The 14,324-nt window shown below is 40.7% G+C and overlaps 2 protein-coding genes across 2 annotated transcripts; both read left to right on the top strand.

Annotated features, from left to right (window-relative positions):
• The first annotated feature begins 1,337 nt into the window (after positions 1-1,337).
• Positions 1,338-4,543, top strand: LOC131881568 (zinc finger protein sens-like). The gene is made up of 2 exons (XM_059228460.1): positions 1,338-2,046; positions 2,324-4,543. The coding sequence occupies exon 2, from the start codon at positions 2,379-2,381 to the stop codon at positions 4,251-4,253; it is 1,875 nt and encodes a 624-aa protein (XP_059084443.1). The 5' UTR covers positions 1,338-2,046; positions 2,324-2,378; the 3' UTR covers positions 4,254-4,543.
• A 1,232-nt stretch (positions 4,544-5,775) lies between these two features.
• LOC131881571 (orcokinin peptides type B-like) lies at positions 5,776-10,112 on the top strand. Its single transcript, XM_059228464.1, has 4 exons — positions 5,776-5,930; positions 6,035-6,062; positions 8,195-8,396; positions 9,776-10,112. The coding sequence occupies exons 1-4, from the start codon at positions 5,802-5,804 to the stop codon at positions 9,960-9,962; spliced, it is 546 nt and encodes a 181-aa protein (XP_059084447.1). The 5' UTR covers positions 5,776-5,801; the 3' UTR covers positions 9,963-10,112.
• The last annotated feature ends 4,212 nt before the right edge of the window (positions 10,113-14,324 follow it).

The raw sequence follows: 14,324 nt of genomic DNA, 5'->3' as shown, positions 1-14,324 counted from the left end.
AAACTACTTTTCCTTTCTTCCAGATTCAAGGTGCCTCTTCAAGACGTTGATGATCTTCACTATCTGGGTTGCGATGCTGAAAGTCTGCGGCGTCGAAGTCGTCGTGACCGTGGTTCTTCGACTGCACACACACGTATCTACCTACATACGTGCAGTACATATCGGACGACTCTGACTGAGCCCTTCAACCTCCCCGACAAATGCCTCGAGCTTCCCTCCAATTCTCAACTTACGAGTTTTCCTTCAAACTGTCGCATTTCAGTTCGTCAAGGATCCTCTCCTTTTTTCAGCGACAAATTAAAAGAAATCGCTTTAATTGGTGGCCGTGGCCTCCAAACATGTTGGAGACTACAATAATAAAATGTGGCCAAGATGAAACAAAACCGCCCTAACCGACAAACCGATGCCTGAACTTGAATTTCAGTTTCCACCGATGATGATCATGCTTGACTGTCTCTGCTTGAGAAATTTGTGACGCCAAAGAATGAAAGTGAATCTGAGACCTTTTCCTTTCAAGAGTCATCTTTGCCTTTTCAAAATTGACTTTTTATTTGGGCAATTGTGATATTTACAACCGAAGGGAGTTTATTGGTTGGGTTTGACCAAGAAATTTCATAATCTGCACCAATTTTGGGCCAAGATCGAATGAAGAGTGCAAGCCGGCAATGGTCTTTGTCTTTATATTGTAGAACGAAACTTGAAACAATGAGAACCACAAAATTATTGAACTTAATATTGATGGTCATCACATCACGTTTTCTGTCGTCGTCGTCGTCGTCATCTTCATTTTGGTCTGGTAATGGTCCGAGAACCACTTCTACACCTTCAAAACTAGAACCAAGATCATCGGTATCTTCCTCCTCTTCGTTCTCTTTGGCATCGTTGGCTTCTGCCCGTTCCTCCCAGTTGTAGTGGATACTACTTTACTAGTATCGTCCATCCATCCATCCACGTTAGTCCTTTTTGTGCCTACTAGAATCTACTATGTATGTACCTACGTATGTGTGTCCATCGGGGAGGAATAATATACCCTTGATGTCCATCCATCGCTAGTCCGCAGTCTGCTCTATCTTCTCGCACTTGGAAATGGTTCTGGGGCAAATCGACTCGAGTCGATCCGTAAGCCCAGCGGAGTAAAGTGAAGACGAGGAAGCAGACCACTCCGCTACTCTAGTAAATCTACGTACTACCACCACCACGTATGAAGTGCATGCAGGGAACGAACGAACGAACGAACGAACACAAACTATCTACTCTACGTACGTACGTACGTACGTAGGTACATAAGAAGGGACGAACTGAAGAAGAAGAACAACGAGGCGAACGAGGCTTGGGTGGAGTTGGTTGGGAAAGAAGGGCGCGGTCCTGAGAGATTCCAACGCCCTGGTTCTTCTTAACATGGTCATCATCATCTTCTTCTTCCTCGCCTTCTTGATCTAGGCTGAAACTGAGACTTGAACAACCAAGGGAGAGAGAGAGAGAGAGAGTTGAGGTCCGACGAGTTCTGCCATCACCAGCACTACCACTACTACTACTACCACCTCCACCACCACCACCATAACCACTACTATTCCTTGTACTAGTTCAGCCATCCAATGCTGCGCCGAATGTCAACTTGCGCTCATTTTTTCCCTTTTAATCTTTCATGACACGAGTTGGGAAAATACATGTTCGAATTGGGAGCAAGCTTCTTAGTTGAATCGAGGATGTGCTTGGACAAGACGATCCCTCCGACCACGTCCAGAAAACACTTAGAGAATTCCATGCTGTTCAAAATTGACCAGCCACTCAGAAATAGACCAAGTTGGCGACCAGTAGCAAGCAACACGCATCTGTGTCCATTCTCAGTGGTGATCTCTTAATAAGAAAAGTGTGAAGTTAATGGAGTGAAGGTGTCAGTCAAACTTCGGTTCCATCCTTCCATTATCCTGAATACAACACATTCACACACACACACACGCAACCAAAATTGGCTCTGCGTCAAGAAGCAAAAAAGCCACGACAATAATAGGATTCATACGCACATCCGCTCATCAATTTCCAGGGGTAAGTGACTAACAAGGGGATGTGACTACTACGTAGCAGAGTGATAAAAGTCTGTCCTTGTTTGCTTTGAAAATGGTGCGCCAATTAAGCGAGTAAATATCCATCACCCACCTTATTTTCTCTTGGGATCGAGGAGATCGTGAAAGTCGTAAAAGACCCACGTGATTGAGCGAGGGACCACAGATCCACTCGCTATACTCGTCCAAGTCAACAAAGCGACGAAAAAGTCTTCGTTTATCTCTCCCTATTTTCAATCCACTTTTGCCTCATGTTCCAGCCCTGGGTCCTTCATTGCCGTATCCTTGTCTTCTTCACACTATTTTACCACCGCCATGACGGAGGGCATCGGAATACCCGGAACCTTATCTCGAGCCGGAGTGGTGCCGCCACCGCCGCCCTCGATGACCTTGGCCGTGGCTAATTCGGTTCCCAATCTACCTTTTACGAACCCATTATTGGCACAAATGGGCCAATTCTTTCTCAGCTTACGTGAACAACATCGTCAATTGCTCAAGAATGACGAACAGCCTTTCGATTTGTCGGCTCGAAACGGATCCTCTGCCGAAGAGGATGACACAGCCCACGAACATTCGCAAGAGCCCAACGATGAGCAGCCATTGGATCTCAGACTTGATTCTAAAAAGTCCAGTCCACCGTCTCAAGTGAAGCGCGTGGAGGCCAACAATAATAACAATGATAATACGGATACCATCGTCAACAATAACAATAACAACAGCAAGAAGAAAAATGATGACAAGAGTAACAGTAGCAGTAGTAGCAGTAGTTGTAGAAGCAATCAGCATAGTCAATTCTCGTCGTCCGAGGCGATTTCAAATGGAAAACCACTGGATCTCAATCACAATATGCTTCCGCCGCCTCGTCAGGTTGTTCCTTTGTCTCCTGTTTCGTCGACCTTCTCCAATCCTGGAGGCAATACCATGGGATTAGTGTCTCCTTCGAAAAGGAAATCAGACACACCCATGCAGTTCAGCAACGATAGGAAAATGGCTCTCCTCTCTAGCCGGGGTCCCTTTCATCCTCATCACCATGCACATCATCACGTGCATCACCATCCACATCATCAGCATCATCACCATCACCACCACCAGCCTCAACAACTACAACCAGCTAGTAGTCGGATCAGTCTAGTCTCCAGTTCAACCCCTCCGTCACCCTCGTCTTCTACCGGTTCAAAAGTGGTGCCGTTCTCACCGAACAAAACGCCTGCCATTCATGTCCAAAAGCCTTCACTAAGATCCCCCTTCTTGCCCGCTACAACCTCGGGAGGGCCTTTGACCTCGAAACAAAAGGCCGAAAGATATGGGTGCAAATATTGCGGGAAAACTTTTCCCCGCTCGGCGAACTTGACTCGCCATCTTCGAACTCACACGGGTGAGCAACCGTACAAGTGCCAATTTTGCGAGCGATCCTTTTCCATTTCTTCTAATCTTCAACGCCATGTTAGGAACATTCACAACAAAGAGAAGCCGTATCGATGCCCGTTGTGCGACCGATGCTTTGGCCAACAGACCAATTTGGACAGGCATCTCCGAAAGCATGAGAACGACGGTCCAACCATCTTGGATGGGATTCGACCTCGACCTCTAACCTCGAAATCATTTCTAGTCAAAATGGCAAAATTCCCCGAGGTGTCTAGTTACAAAATGTGCCAATTCCAAAAGAATCTCCTTCGACCCGAGACTGTGAGTAAGCATCACGGAGTGACTTGGGACGAACGAACGTATGAGCACGATCAAGTGAACGGTGTTTCGCGGCTCATTCGCCCGGTGAAAGACGAAGGGTCGGACGGGATGAAAACCATCTCGGGCTCAACCTCATCTTCGGAAGCTCAAAATAAATCAAATAGTTCAATTGAAGACAGTGATGAGGACCAAGATATCACCGTGGACGATGATGAGGAGGACGAGGAGGACGAGGAGGAGGAAGAAGAAGAGGGTGGTGGTGGTGAAGAAGATGTCGAGGAAGAAGAAGAAGAAGAAGATGACCAAGACGAGGAAGAGCGAAATCCTAAGGAAGCACCAAAACCAGACAAAGCCGTCGGAAAGGAAGCCCACGAAGAGGAGAGAGAGGAAAGTGATCTCGTTGGAACGAAGGAGAGCGGTGTGCGTGGCGATCAAGTGGCCGCTGAGGAGGAAGAAGAAGTTGTCGGAGAGGAGGGAAAAGCTGCTCAAACCCATCATGCATGATAGCATCACCACTGGCCAACTGGCTGTCTGCTTGCTTCCATCCAACAGGACAAGGTGGACAAGAAAAAATTAGGTCAAGCCAGATGGGCGAGGATGAGAAGGAAGGACTTCACCTCGCCCCGAAATATCCAACCCACCAACCCACCAACCACCAACTAAAGTATATGTGTGTGTTTGTGTGTGTGTAGAATATGAACGCACAGACACAGTCAATCTCGATTTGAATCATATGAATTGTTAAACTTTGAGAACATGTTAAAATATACAGAGGTTTTATTGATTGAAAGGTACTCAGGCAGCCCAATCATCTATTTATAAAGAGCCTTATATGGCTGAGAGGAATCAGAGCTTGAGTGGGCATCCTTTTATTGTTGCTCTTGGTCATAAAAGGAAGATAAGGAAGGCATTTTTGAACAATTTAGACCCATTTGCACCACAAGATGCTTCAAAGAAAATCCTAAATATGGTAACTAATAACCTCAATGAAAGAAATCGAATGTACGATTGCTTCAGAAAATAAGATCTGAAGAGCTCACAGGTTGAGAAGAATTGAACATTCAGGGAGGTTTCTTTTTCAAAACTGAAATGAACCATAAAACAAGATCGACATTCAAAACAAGATTATTGTGTCTTACTCGTAAATGATGACATTAAGCATGTAAAATATCGTACATTGGAGCCCGTTGCATTGCCATACGCTATTCAAAAATCCCTTTCATACATTTGAAAATGATTAAAAACCTTCTAGGTAAATGTCATCATCCAACAAATATGAAACACTTTAAATCAGGCTATGTCACTTTTGGTACGTCCAGATTCTAGAGCAAAGCCAAGAAATGGAACAAGGTCATGCATTAGAGTTGAAGGCACTAATTTGGAACTTCAGGACAAGAATGAAGTTGGTTTCCAGGTTTCTGAGAAGACCTTGTGCAATGTATTCGATAACAGCTTGAACTTCAGGAGAGTATTGATTGAATAATGAGTTGAAATAATTTCCTTGGCATTTGCATTATTTTTCTAATGATGGGTTACTCTCATTGGATGAGATTGTCTGAAAATCAATCATCACATTTCCTAGGTACCAAAGAACTGCATTTTTTATGCTTTAAAGCGCAAGACTCAAGAGCAAGCGCCCCAAGAACCCACTCAAAATTCTCCTCCTTGGGGCTCAGTCCTCTTTGCATTTGAATTATGTGTTTTTTTCGCATGCAAGATCACTCACGCTCTCACTGACTCACTCACTCACTCACTCCATCAATGAACTCAAATAGTGTGTCATATCTCGTCTCATGAAATGGACTTTGTTGGCGGAGTGACAATATACTTTACCCTTGTCTCACTTCTTGAAGGCAACGCGTCACGTTTAAGTGGGAAGCGGTCCACTGTTCCACATTGGACCGGGTAATGGTTCTCGTAAGCGCTTCTTCAGCTTTGGAACACGAAGGAAACCAGGAAAGAACGAGGGAACAAACGAATGAACGGACGGACGGACGGACGGACGGACGAACGTGACACATGAGAAAGTTCAGTGATAAAAGGGCCCTTAAAATGCCACGGCCATCCAGAGCGTTCCATCCAGTTGGAAAGAGCATGATGTCCAACGCAGCCACTCGATCCTCGTCAGTCCTCTTCCTTCTTCTGGTACTCCCATCCTTAGCTTTGAGTGCTTCAATCGAGGTTCGTATACCCGCATTCTCATAATCCTGCTGGCCTGATCTAACAAAACACTCACTCAACACACACACATCCACATATTGACCATTTTTATTTTGCCCCTATAGAATGGTCGAAGACCCCCCAGCTCCATGGGTAAGTGCAGATCTTGATAAAAATGAGTGCGAGCATTGACCAATGATGTCAGCCCCTATGAATTATCCAAAATTATCCTTGGAACACGTTTCTCACATATCCAAAGTCTTAGCTAAGATACGAGTACATCAGGGTTTTTTTAATCACGCTTTTTCTGTGAAAGACTAGGAAACATGATGACACATTTGTAGTCCACTCAAGTGCCCAAAGCAAGGGCAATACTGTCCTTGAGTGTAGGATATCTTGTACATCCAGGAGCAAAGCTTGAAATACTCGTGCCGGGCCAAACTAGGATCCCAGTAATTTGAAATATAACGGTAAAGTTGTGCCTTAATAGCTTGACAGTATAAGTTCATAATTTGGTATTGAAAACGAGGGCAAGAGTAGATGATCTTTCATTGTCATTTCCGTTCTACTTTTTGGAAAATGCAGTAATTGACAAATGACATACTTGATAATCGTTTTGCATGTTTTGTTGGACGAACAAACAAACTATTTGTTGAAGTCATAAAAGGGAATTTTCCCCTAAACTTTTAATAGAACCGATAAAAAAATGCAAAAGATGCATTCGTCAACTAAGCAAACACCATTGATCAAACGTTCATAATACAAAAGCCAAATAACTTTGGATGCTTTTGTGGACTCAAATTCATCAATACTAAATTTTGAATAATGTCTTTTTAAAGCAATAGAAATAGAAAAGTCATTTCCAAAAAATGACCCGCCTTTTTCCTAAACGCCCTTCCTTATTCTACTAAACACAAAAATTAACAAGGTTCGGAGTATTTTTTGCTTCGGATTAGCCGTGCCTTTTCAAGATTTCCCTCTGAGTACTGAGTCCCTCTAGTACCTAAAGATTAACAATAAATTACCAAATAAACTTATTTGGGGAAAATATCAATTCCCTCATCCTTTCTGAACAATAACAAGGTATGTTGATCAACCATCTAGAGTTGGGAAATAGCACACAACGTGGAATAAGTTTATTTCTTAGAACTTTAAATCAACCTCAGCCATGTAGAAAAATAATGGTTGGTATGAATCAAATCAGAATCACTCCTTTTCATACTGCGAATAGGCTTCATAGATAGCAAGAGTTCAACTCCAGACATGAAGCAAGTCATTAGATTTCGATTGAATTCACTCTAATTGCAACGTTCAACGTTTAGATGTCGGAGTTGCAGGTTTAATCTAAAATTTGGATCAAAAACTTTTTCAAAAAATCTGACTTGAAAGTTATTAGCTTCCCTACAAATATTAGAAAGTAACAAGTCGACTTTGAACTTTGAAACCATTATATTGGCATCCCAACCCCTTTATCTTGTAAACAAGTTGTGAATATTGGCTCTACAGAGTCGTAACACGCGAGATGCGAGATCACGACGAGATCATTTAACCACCAATGGACTGGCATGTTGCACAAATTGCTCAATCCTGGCCAACCAAGATTGGATCAGATCGTCAGGAAAGTGGGCCAATATGACTTCGTATCGTAACTATCATAGCCCAAGGCTGGTTGACTGACTCGTTGGTTCACTAACTTTTGGATCGAGTGAGTTGTGAATTGGCGATCAGAAATTTCTTAATCTCAGAGATTTTCAACTCGTGGCCTTTGCTGACAAAAGGTTGACAACATTCCCTCCATTAGGTCTTGTTTTTTGTCCCAGTTATAGGGAAAGATGTATTTTTCACATTATTATTACTTTTCGTGCGAGATAATTTACAAATCATCTAATTCAATCTGAGATCCTCACCCAAAGTTCAAGAATGATTTAGTCAAAATTTCTTGATTGTTTAAATTGGAACAATCCCACACGGTTTTTGACAAGTCAAAACCATTTTTTATATTGCGAAGCTAAAGGATAATCTAAAGGCTTTAAAGATCAGATGTGATTTCGTTTCGACACCCTTTTTTCGCTCTGCTTCGCATGCGGGGATCAAAACATGCTGCCTTCGATTGAAATCTACGAGAACAACTTTTTACCCCGTCCCGAATTTGAGCGGATGCAAATATTTCAGCATTTAATAGATTGCTGAGAAACACAATCCCGACTTGCAAGGCCCTCCAAAAGGAAAACAATTTCTCCAAATAAAAAAGCGAATTGTTTATATTTTCTACCCCCTCTACATAGTTCGGAGTTTAGACCCCCTTGGTGGTGGGAACATGTTCCGAAGTCTAGATTCCTTGGGTGGTGGCCACCTTATACGAGCCTTGGATCCCCTGGGTGGTGGTCATATGCTTCGTCAGCTTGATCCCTTGGGAGGGGGCCATCTCATTCGAGGATTCAATCAGTATCCAGACACCAGAGGCAAGCGAGGATTCGATCCCATGAGGTGAGAAAAGCGATACATATCAATTGTATCGTACAGCACAGCGTAAACATCCCTGTATAAGTACTGTACTCTACCATCTAATGTCTTATCACGAGGCCACAACGGCCTTTAAGTGGCCGATTTATGGTCTTACTTTGGCGAGGCCTAAACACGTTGCTTGAAAGGGGAAAAAAGTGTTCAACCACAAAGTTGGTGTAACCTGAAAGTTTGTGGAAATTGAGCCCTGGAAACAATATCGAGTTCCTGGTTTCCCGTTTATTTGAAAAGGTACCAAGTCTCATTTGAGATCTTGCGTGATGATCATGGAAACCTGGAAACTCAGACAGTCCACCATAACAAAACAAGGTCATTCTCAAAGGCCAAACACGTTTTCAAGGCTGGAGCCGGTGTATGTTTTGGCTTGTAATTTCTCGCACCACAAGATTTCCTGCACGTGGTCTTTTTCCAAGCAGCTGTCTGGACAATAGCCGATTTCCGAATTGCTTTAGTTCGTGAATGAATAATGAAACGAGCCTTTGCGGTTTCATTACCTTAACAGCACTCGACTACAATGGACAAAAGAAAAGGGAAATAAACGAGAACATGCTCTCCCTTTCCAATATCCACGTACGAACAAAAGATGATTGTACGTACAGAGGAACTTGTTTTTCCTCTCCGTCCAATTTCTGAGCTATCTCAACCCCAATTGAAATTGTTCCACTATCCAAATCCAATGCATATTTTACTACTCCTTAGACAATTGGCAGTTCTGTTTTGTGTTGGATGTGAGGTGGGATAGATAGTCCGTCTTAAAATTCGAAACCTAACGAACACCTTTGAATTGCTTGTGAAAGCTTCATCAAGATTTAATTGTGAAAAGCGAAAAAAAACCTAGAAACATGTGTAATATAAATTTTCTAATGCATATGGAGTCATGTCAAAAAACGAGAGAACTATGCTGAACGAACCATGAGGGTTCCCATTCAGGGCTGTTTGGTGTACTGTTCGACTTGATCGACCTCTTTCTGAAGTCTTTTGGAAAATTTCCTTTCGTCGTAGTTCCAAGACATTCATGTGAGTACTTGGAAGCCATTATCTCAAACCAAACTGATCAAGGAAGAATGTCATTGCAACCAAAGGCAAAGTTGCCCATAATCTTGAGATTCTAATGGTGGGAGTTCCTCAAATCAAGTCTTCATCATCGTGGGTAGGCCACAATTTCTTAGCCAAGATCATAGGATATATAGAATTCCGTGGAACAGTGGCTCTTTAATTTCCCTAGGTGGCGTTCAAATAAAGCAATCTTCTTCCTTCCTTCAAGCTCTGACATTCTACGCCATCTAATCTATGATTTGTCAAACTTTCGCCTAATTCTGTTCCACTTTTTTGTGTTGTTCCAGCGGCATGACCTTTGGCATGGATAAACGATTTGACGAGATGGACCGACATGGATTTGGCGAATTTGTTAAGAAGAACTTTGACGAGATCGACTCTTCAGGTTTTGGTCGATTCGTGAAGAAGAACTTTGACGAGATGGATCGAGCCGGATTCGGTAGTTTCGTCAAGCGACCCATGATGAACAATTAAAAAGCCAAAGTGCATCCATCCCGTACACCTATTCAACCACGAGAAGAAAACATCAACTCATGTGATCGTATCAATGTTTTTGCATCATAATGGTGGGATTGTCCAAGAAAACAGTACTTTGTTTGCAAATATATCATGCCCTGAATCAGATTCGTGGCTCTTTCTCATCTCACTCACTCCATGATCAATGATTGATCATAACAAAATATTCTCTATAACGTTGGAAGTGATTGGTAAACATTCCTTGGAAAGGCATGATTGAAACAAATGCGACTCGGACCCAAGGTTTCAAATAGTTCAAGTCCATAAAGGCCTCATTTGAACTCCATTTTGCATTTTAATATGCGTCTGGTTTTCCTGAGTTCTGAAAACATTCTATGTGATCAAGATTAGCCTACTTGAACGTGAGGTTAGGTGTGTAGATAATTATGGTGAAGTGAAATATGATGAGAGTCGGTCGATGATTAGGGGTATGGTACGTCATCCAGATTGGAAATAGATATTGAGTGAGTGTCTTGTTAGTACATCAGTTTTTGCTTTGCGGCTGCTACTCGTATGTGGGGATATGGGCAATTCCAACCAAAGAAGTGTAGTAATATTGAAATGCTTTACTTCAAAAGGATTTCTCACTACACTTATAAAAGTGTAACGGTAAAGTTCGAATATAGTTGCATGGTAAAAAGGGGTCGAACAAAATCAAGATTTTCGCCAAAATAGTTTGCTATTAGAAAAAAGCTCTTTGGTAATTTGGTTCAGGCTTGTATCTTTATACGATGTAATTCACACTGTCAATTAAAGAAACACCAATGCAGACATACATTTGAAATCGACATAGTTTTGGGTTGTTTCTTTAATCATCATTACATGTAATTTAGTTTGAGCTCTGTAAAAAACTTTTGAAAAAGCCGTGCCACTGAAAGATGATGAAAGAAGCCAGAGCCCACATTTTATGCGTCATGGCACATGTTAATTATTGCCCAATATCTACTTTTAAGAATATATTAGCGAAATAGGATAACTCGTTGGAACTTGAACCAATCAAAATGAGAAAATATTCATATCATTTTTGTTATCAACTATCAAAATGTTTTATGTGGACGAGGGTTATAATTTCGGATTAACTGTTTGCTCGAATGGAAAACTTCTAGTTTCTGTTTTCTTTGCTAAAGAAACAAAAGGAACTATTTTGTTAAGAGCACGTTATACTTAACTCACATTAGCATATTAAATCATTGAAGATACAATATAAAGTGTTACTGCCCAAAAACTAGTCAAACAATATTTATCAGTACGATTAATTATGCATTGATGTAAAGTTCCATCAATATCTAGAGGAGGAAGGGGACACATTAAAAAGGTTGAAATCCTGAGTTATTGGAATTCAACTTAGTTTAGAATAATAAATTTGAGATTCAGTGAAGCAACTCTTAAACTGCTAGAAATTCCATTCTCATTAGCGGTAAGCAAGTCCAAAAGAAATAAAAACTCTTGTGTGTTCTGCATTGATACAGAAGGACAAAAATTATCCATTTCATGAAGCCCACTTTTGATGCAATTTTCACTTCAACACTACCGGTGTAAACACTTTTTAAACATTTTGTCCTTAATCAATTACATTTTATCTAGATATTTTGCCTCTAAAATTAATTGTTTTCGGCATTACATGCTTCACTTTGAAATTTTCGCAATAACATAGATCGAAAAATGGCCAAACTATACTTAAAGTTATTGCCAAGAGAAATGGTATACTTCTTCGATGGGATGAAAATAAATGATATAGGTTTTAACGAAATGTTACGAAAATGAACGAATAAGTAGTAAATGTTAGCACTTAATACTTATTTGAGATGTAAAATTACCGATCATCTTTTCTTAAACATGAAAAGCTACACTAGCCAATCATGTCTTCGAAATATTACAACCTGACACTTTATTTGTCAAATTTCTCACTATTTGCAAAAAAACATTTTCTACGTTCAAACTACTTTTTTTATCACAAGTTAATATGAAAAAGTCGAACTTTAACTCGTGGTTGACAATTTTGACATCATAGTTGTTAGATGTTTACTTCAAGTAAGTTTTAAATGATGCTATAATTATTTTTTTTTACTTTTCTGCGTGCTTCAGAAAAGCGAAACATTCTTCCTTATTGTTTGGAGATTGAAAAAGCGCAGTATATTTCTTGGCAATTGCTGTAAGTTATAATCGGCGCAATTGTGGTCAAATTTGATGCAAAATACTACATTTGAAGGGTAAAATCTCAGCGTCTGTTCCGTGGATTTTTAAGAAACTTCAATTGTAAACGTAACTGAGGATACTTACATCTATTGAGAGCATTTTTAAAATTTAATTTTCTTATAAATTAAGATTAATACATTGATCAGATGCAGAGCTACTTTTAATGACGTATTGTTTACGCTTGTTTCATTTTAACAAACAAAAACGCAACTAGAAATTTTAGCAAAATATTTTTAAGTGTTTTGGGTACCACCATGTGCATAAAAACGAAAAAAGTGCTTCTGCCCAAAACCAAAACAAACTGTCTCTTCAACCACTAGTTACATGTTCGATGCTTTGAGTTCCGTAGCAAGATACAATACCGTACTCCAGGTTCCTGCACTATCTTTTAGCATCCACGTTCTTTATCTGCGCTCACTACTTTGATTTCATAACGTTTTAAATTTGCACCCATTTTAATTGGAAAGCAATTGACTGAAAAACATTCAATTTTCATCTAAGAAATGGGTCCCCAAAGCCAGATCCATGGTCCATAGAGGCCAATGGCAAAAAGGCTATAAAAGGCGGATCTCTTTCATGCTCAAGTAAAAGGTAATGAAATCTGACACATTGTCGGCGGATTGATTGACAGACCTTGTTCCAAAACCCCTCTTGATGATATGAGCGACATTCACTGTTCTTAGTCGGACATCTATCCTTTTCAAGGAATGAAAGACCGGACAAAGGGCAAAAATGTGACGGCTTTCGAGTGCGTTTTCGAGCCCATTTCTTCTTTTGAAACTGATATTTGGATTGTGAATGACCACAATTGATGCGAGAAAAGATTGAATACATTTCTTTTGCTCCACGACTAGACGCTTCCAGTTCAAGGATGATGTGGCGAACTCCATCAAATGTTTCCGGGTTTTGTTAGATCTCCAAAGCTTATAGACTACACGCCAAATCCCCTGAAGATATCAAGCCTCATAAAGGATATCCTGGGTAATATTAACAAGATCAGCGAACTCAACCGAATCTCGGCGGATACTAAACTGACTTGTGTGATAATTTTGTCCGATTTTTAATAAATTTACCCAGGGCAAGATGAATGCTCCGGAAGATGGTCAAGTGATTTTTGATACTTGCATCCATTACACGACCTGTACCTGGATTTACGCAGTGGTTGAAAAGAAACATAACATTTAATTCTGTCTCCTATGGAAAGTCACGTCTCCCCGAGATTTACGATATGTTGTTGGAAAATTATCCGACTTTAGATTTCACACTCTTGTTAGTGCAATACTCATGATGCAAAGAGTTTTATCAAACGTAATTTCAAAAAAAAAAGCGCTAGTGACTGGAGCTTTTTGATTTCAAGATACGTCAGTTTTTGCTCGAAGTCCATAGGGGATATTGCGAATAAAAGTGCTTAAAAGTGCGCATTGGTTCCACTATTACGAATTTCATAAGCTCTCTGCGTGTCCAACCAAATGGTGAGCAATTTTGATAAAGACTCACAAAGTGACGAAACAAAGAGTGCGCTCTGGTCGTTGTTTCATCTTCATGCATTTCACAGGCTTCTTGTGAGTACAACCAAATAGTTTTGAGAAACATTCGCAAGGTAAAAAAAAACTTTTGTTGAGGGATCTCGTTTCGAGCTTCAAATCAACATGGCATATTTGTTCCGCGAAGGACACCATGAGTCAAACGAATGTAAATCGGTGTCCTCCTTCAAAGATTGAAAGCCTACTCAGATTAGGATTGCGAAGGCCTGGTGACGATTCGCTCCTAGAAACGGTAATGAAGCATGATATGCGATGTCAAAACCCTGAAAAAGCCAACTAATTTTAAGTATCGTTTTGTAAAACATATTTTTATTGTCATAATTAGAGATCAGACTTGAAATTGATTTAACGTAGAGTTGCAATTAGAGAGGGTTTTTAGTAATCAGTTTTCTTCTTTGGATAGTTCAGACTAGGGCTCTCTAGTAAAAGAGTACGAACATGAAAAGTGACCCCTGACACTCCAAGATCCAAGACGCCAAAATTTATAATTATGGAAAATAATCGGAACCAATTTTAGGTGACAATGCGTGCTCTAATCCTGCCGACGACTTTTTCCAAAAGGAGAGGCAATGTTATGTGG

Source organism: Tigriopus californicus, chromosome 6 (genome assembly GCF_007210705.1).
Source record: "Tigriopus californicus strain San Diego chromosome 6, Tcal_SD_v2.1, whole genome shotgun sequence".
In the NCBI taxonomy this organism is placed as follows: Eukaryota; Metazoa; Arthropoda; class Copepoda; order Harpacticoida; family Harpacticidae; genus Tigriopus; species Tigriopus californicus.
Note: the sequence above shows the minus strand (reverse complement) of the source record. Positions and strands in the feature narration are given on the sequence as shown.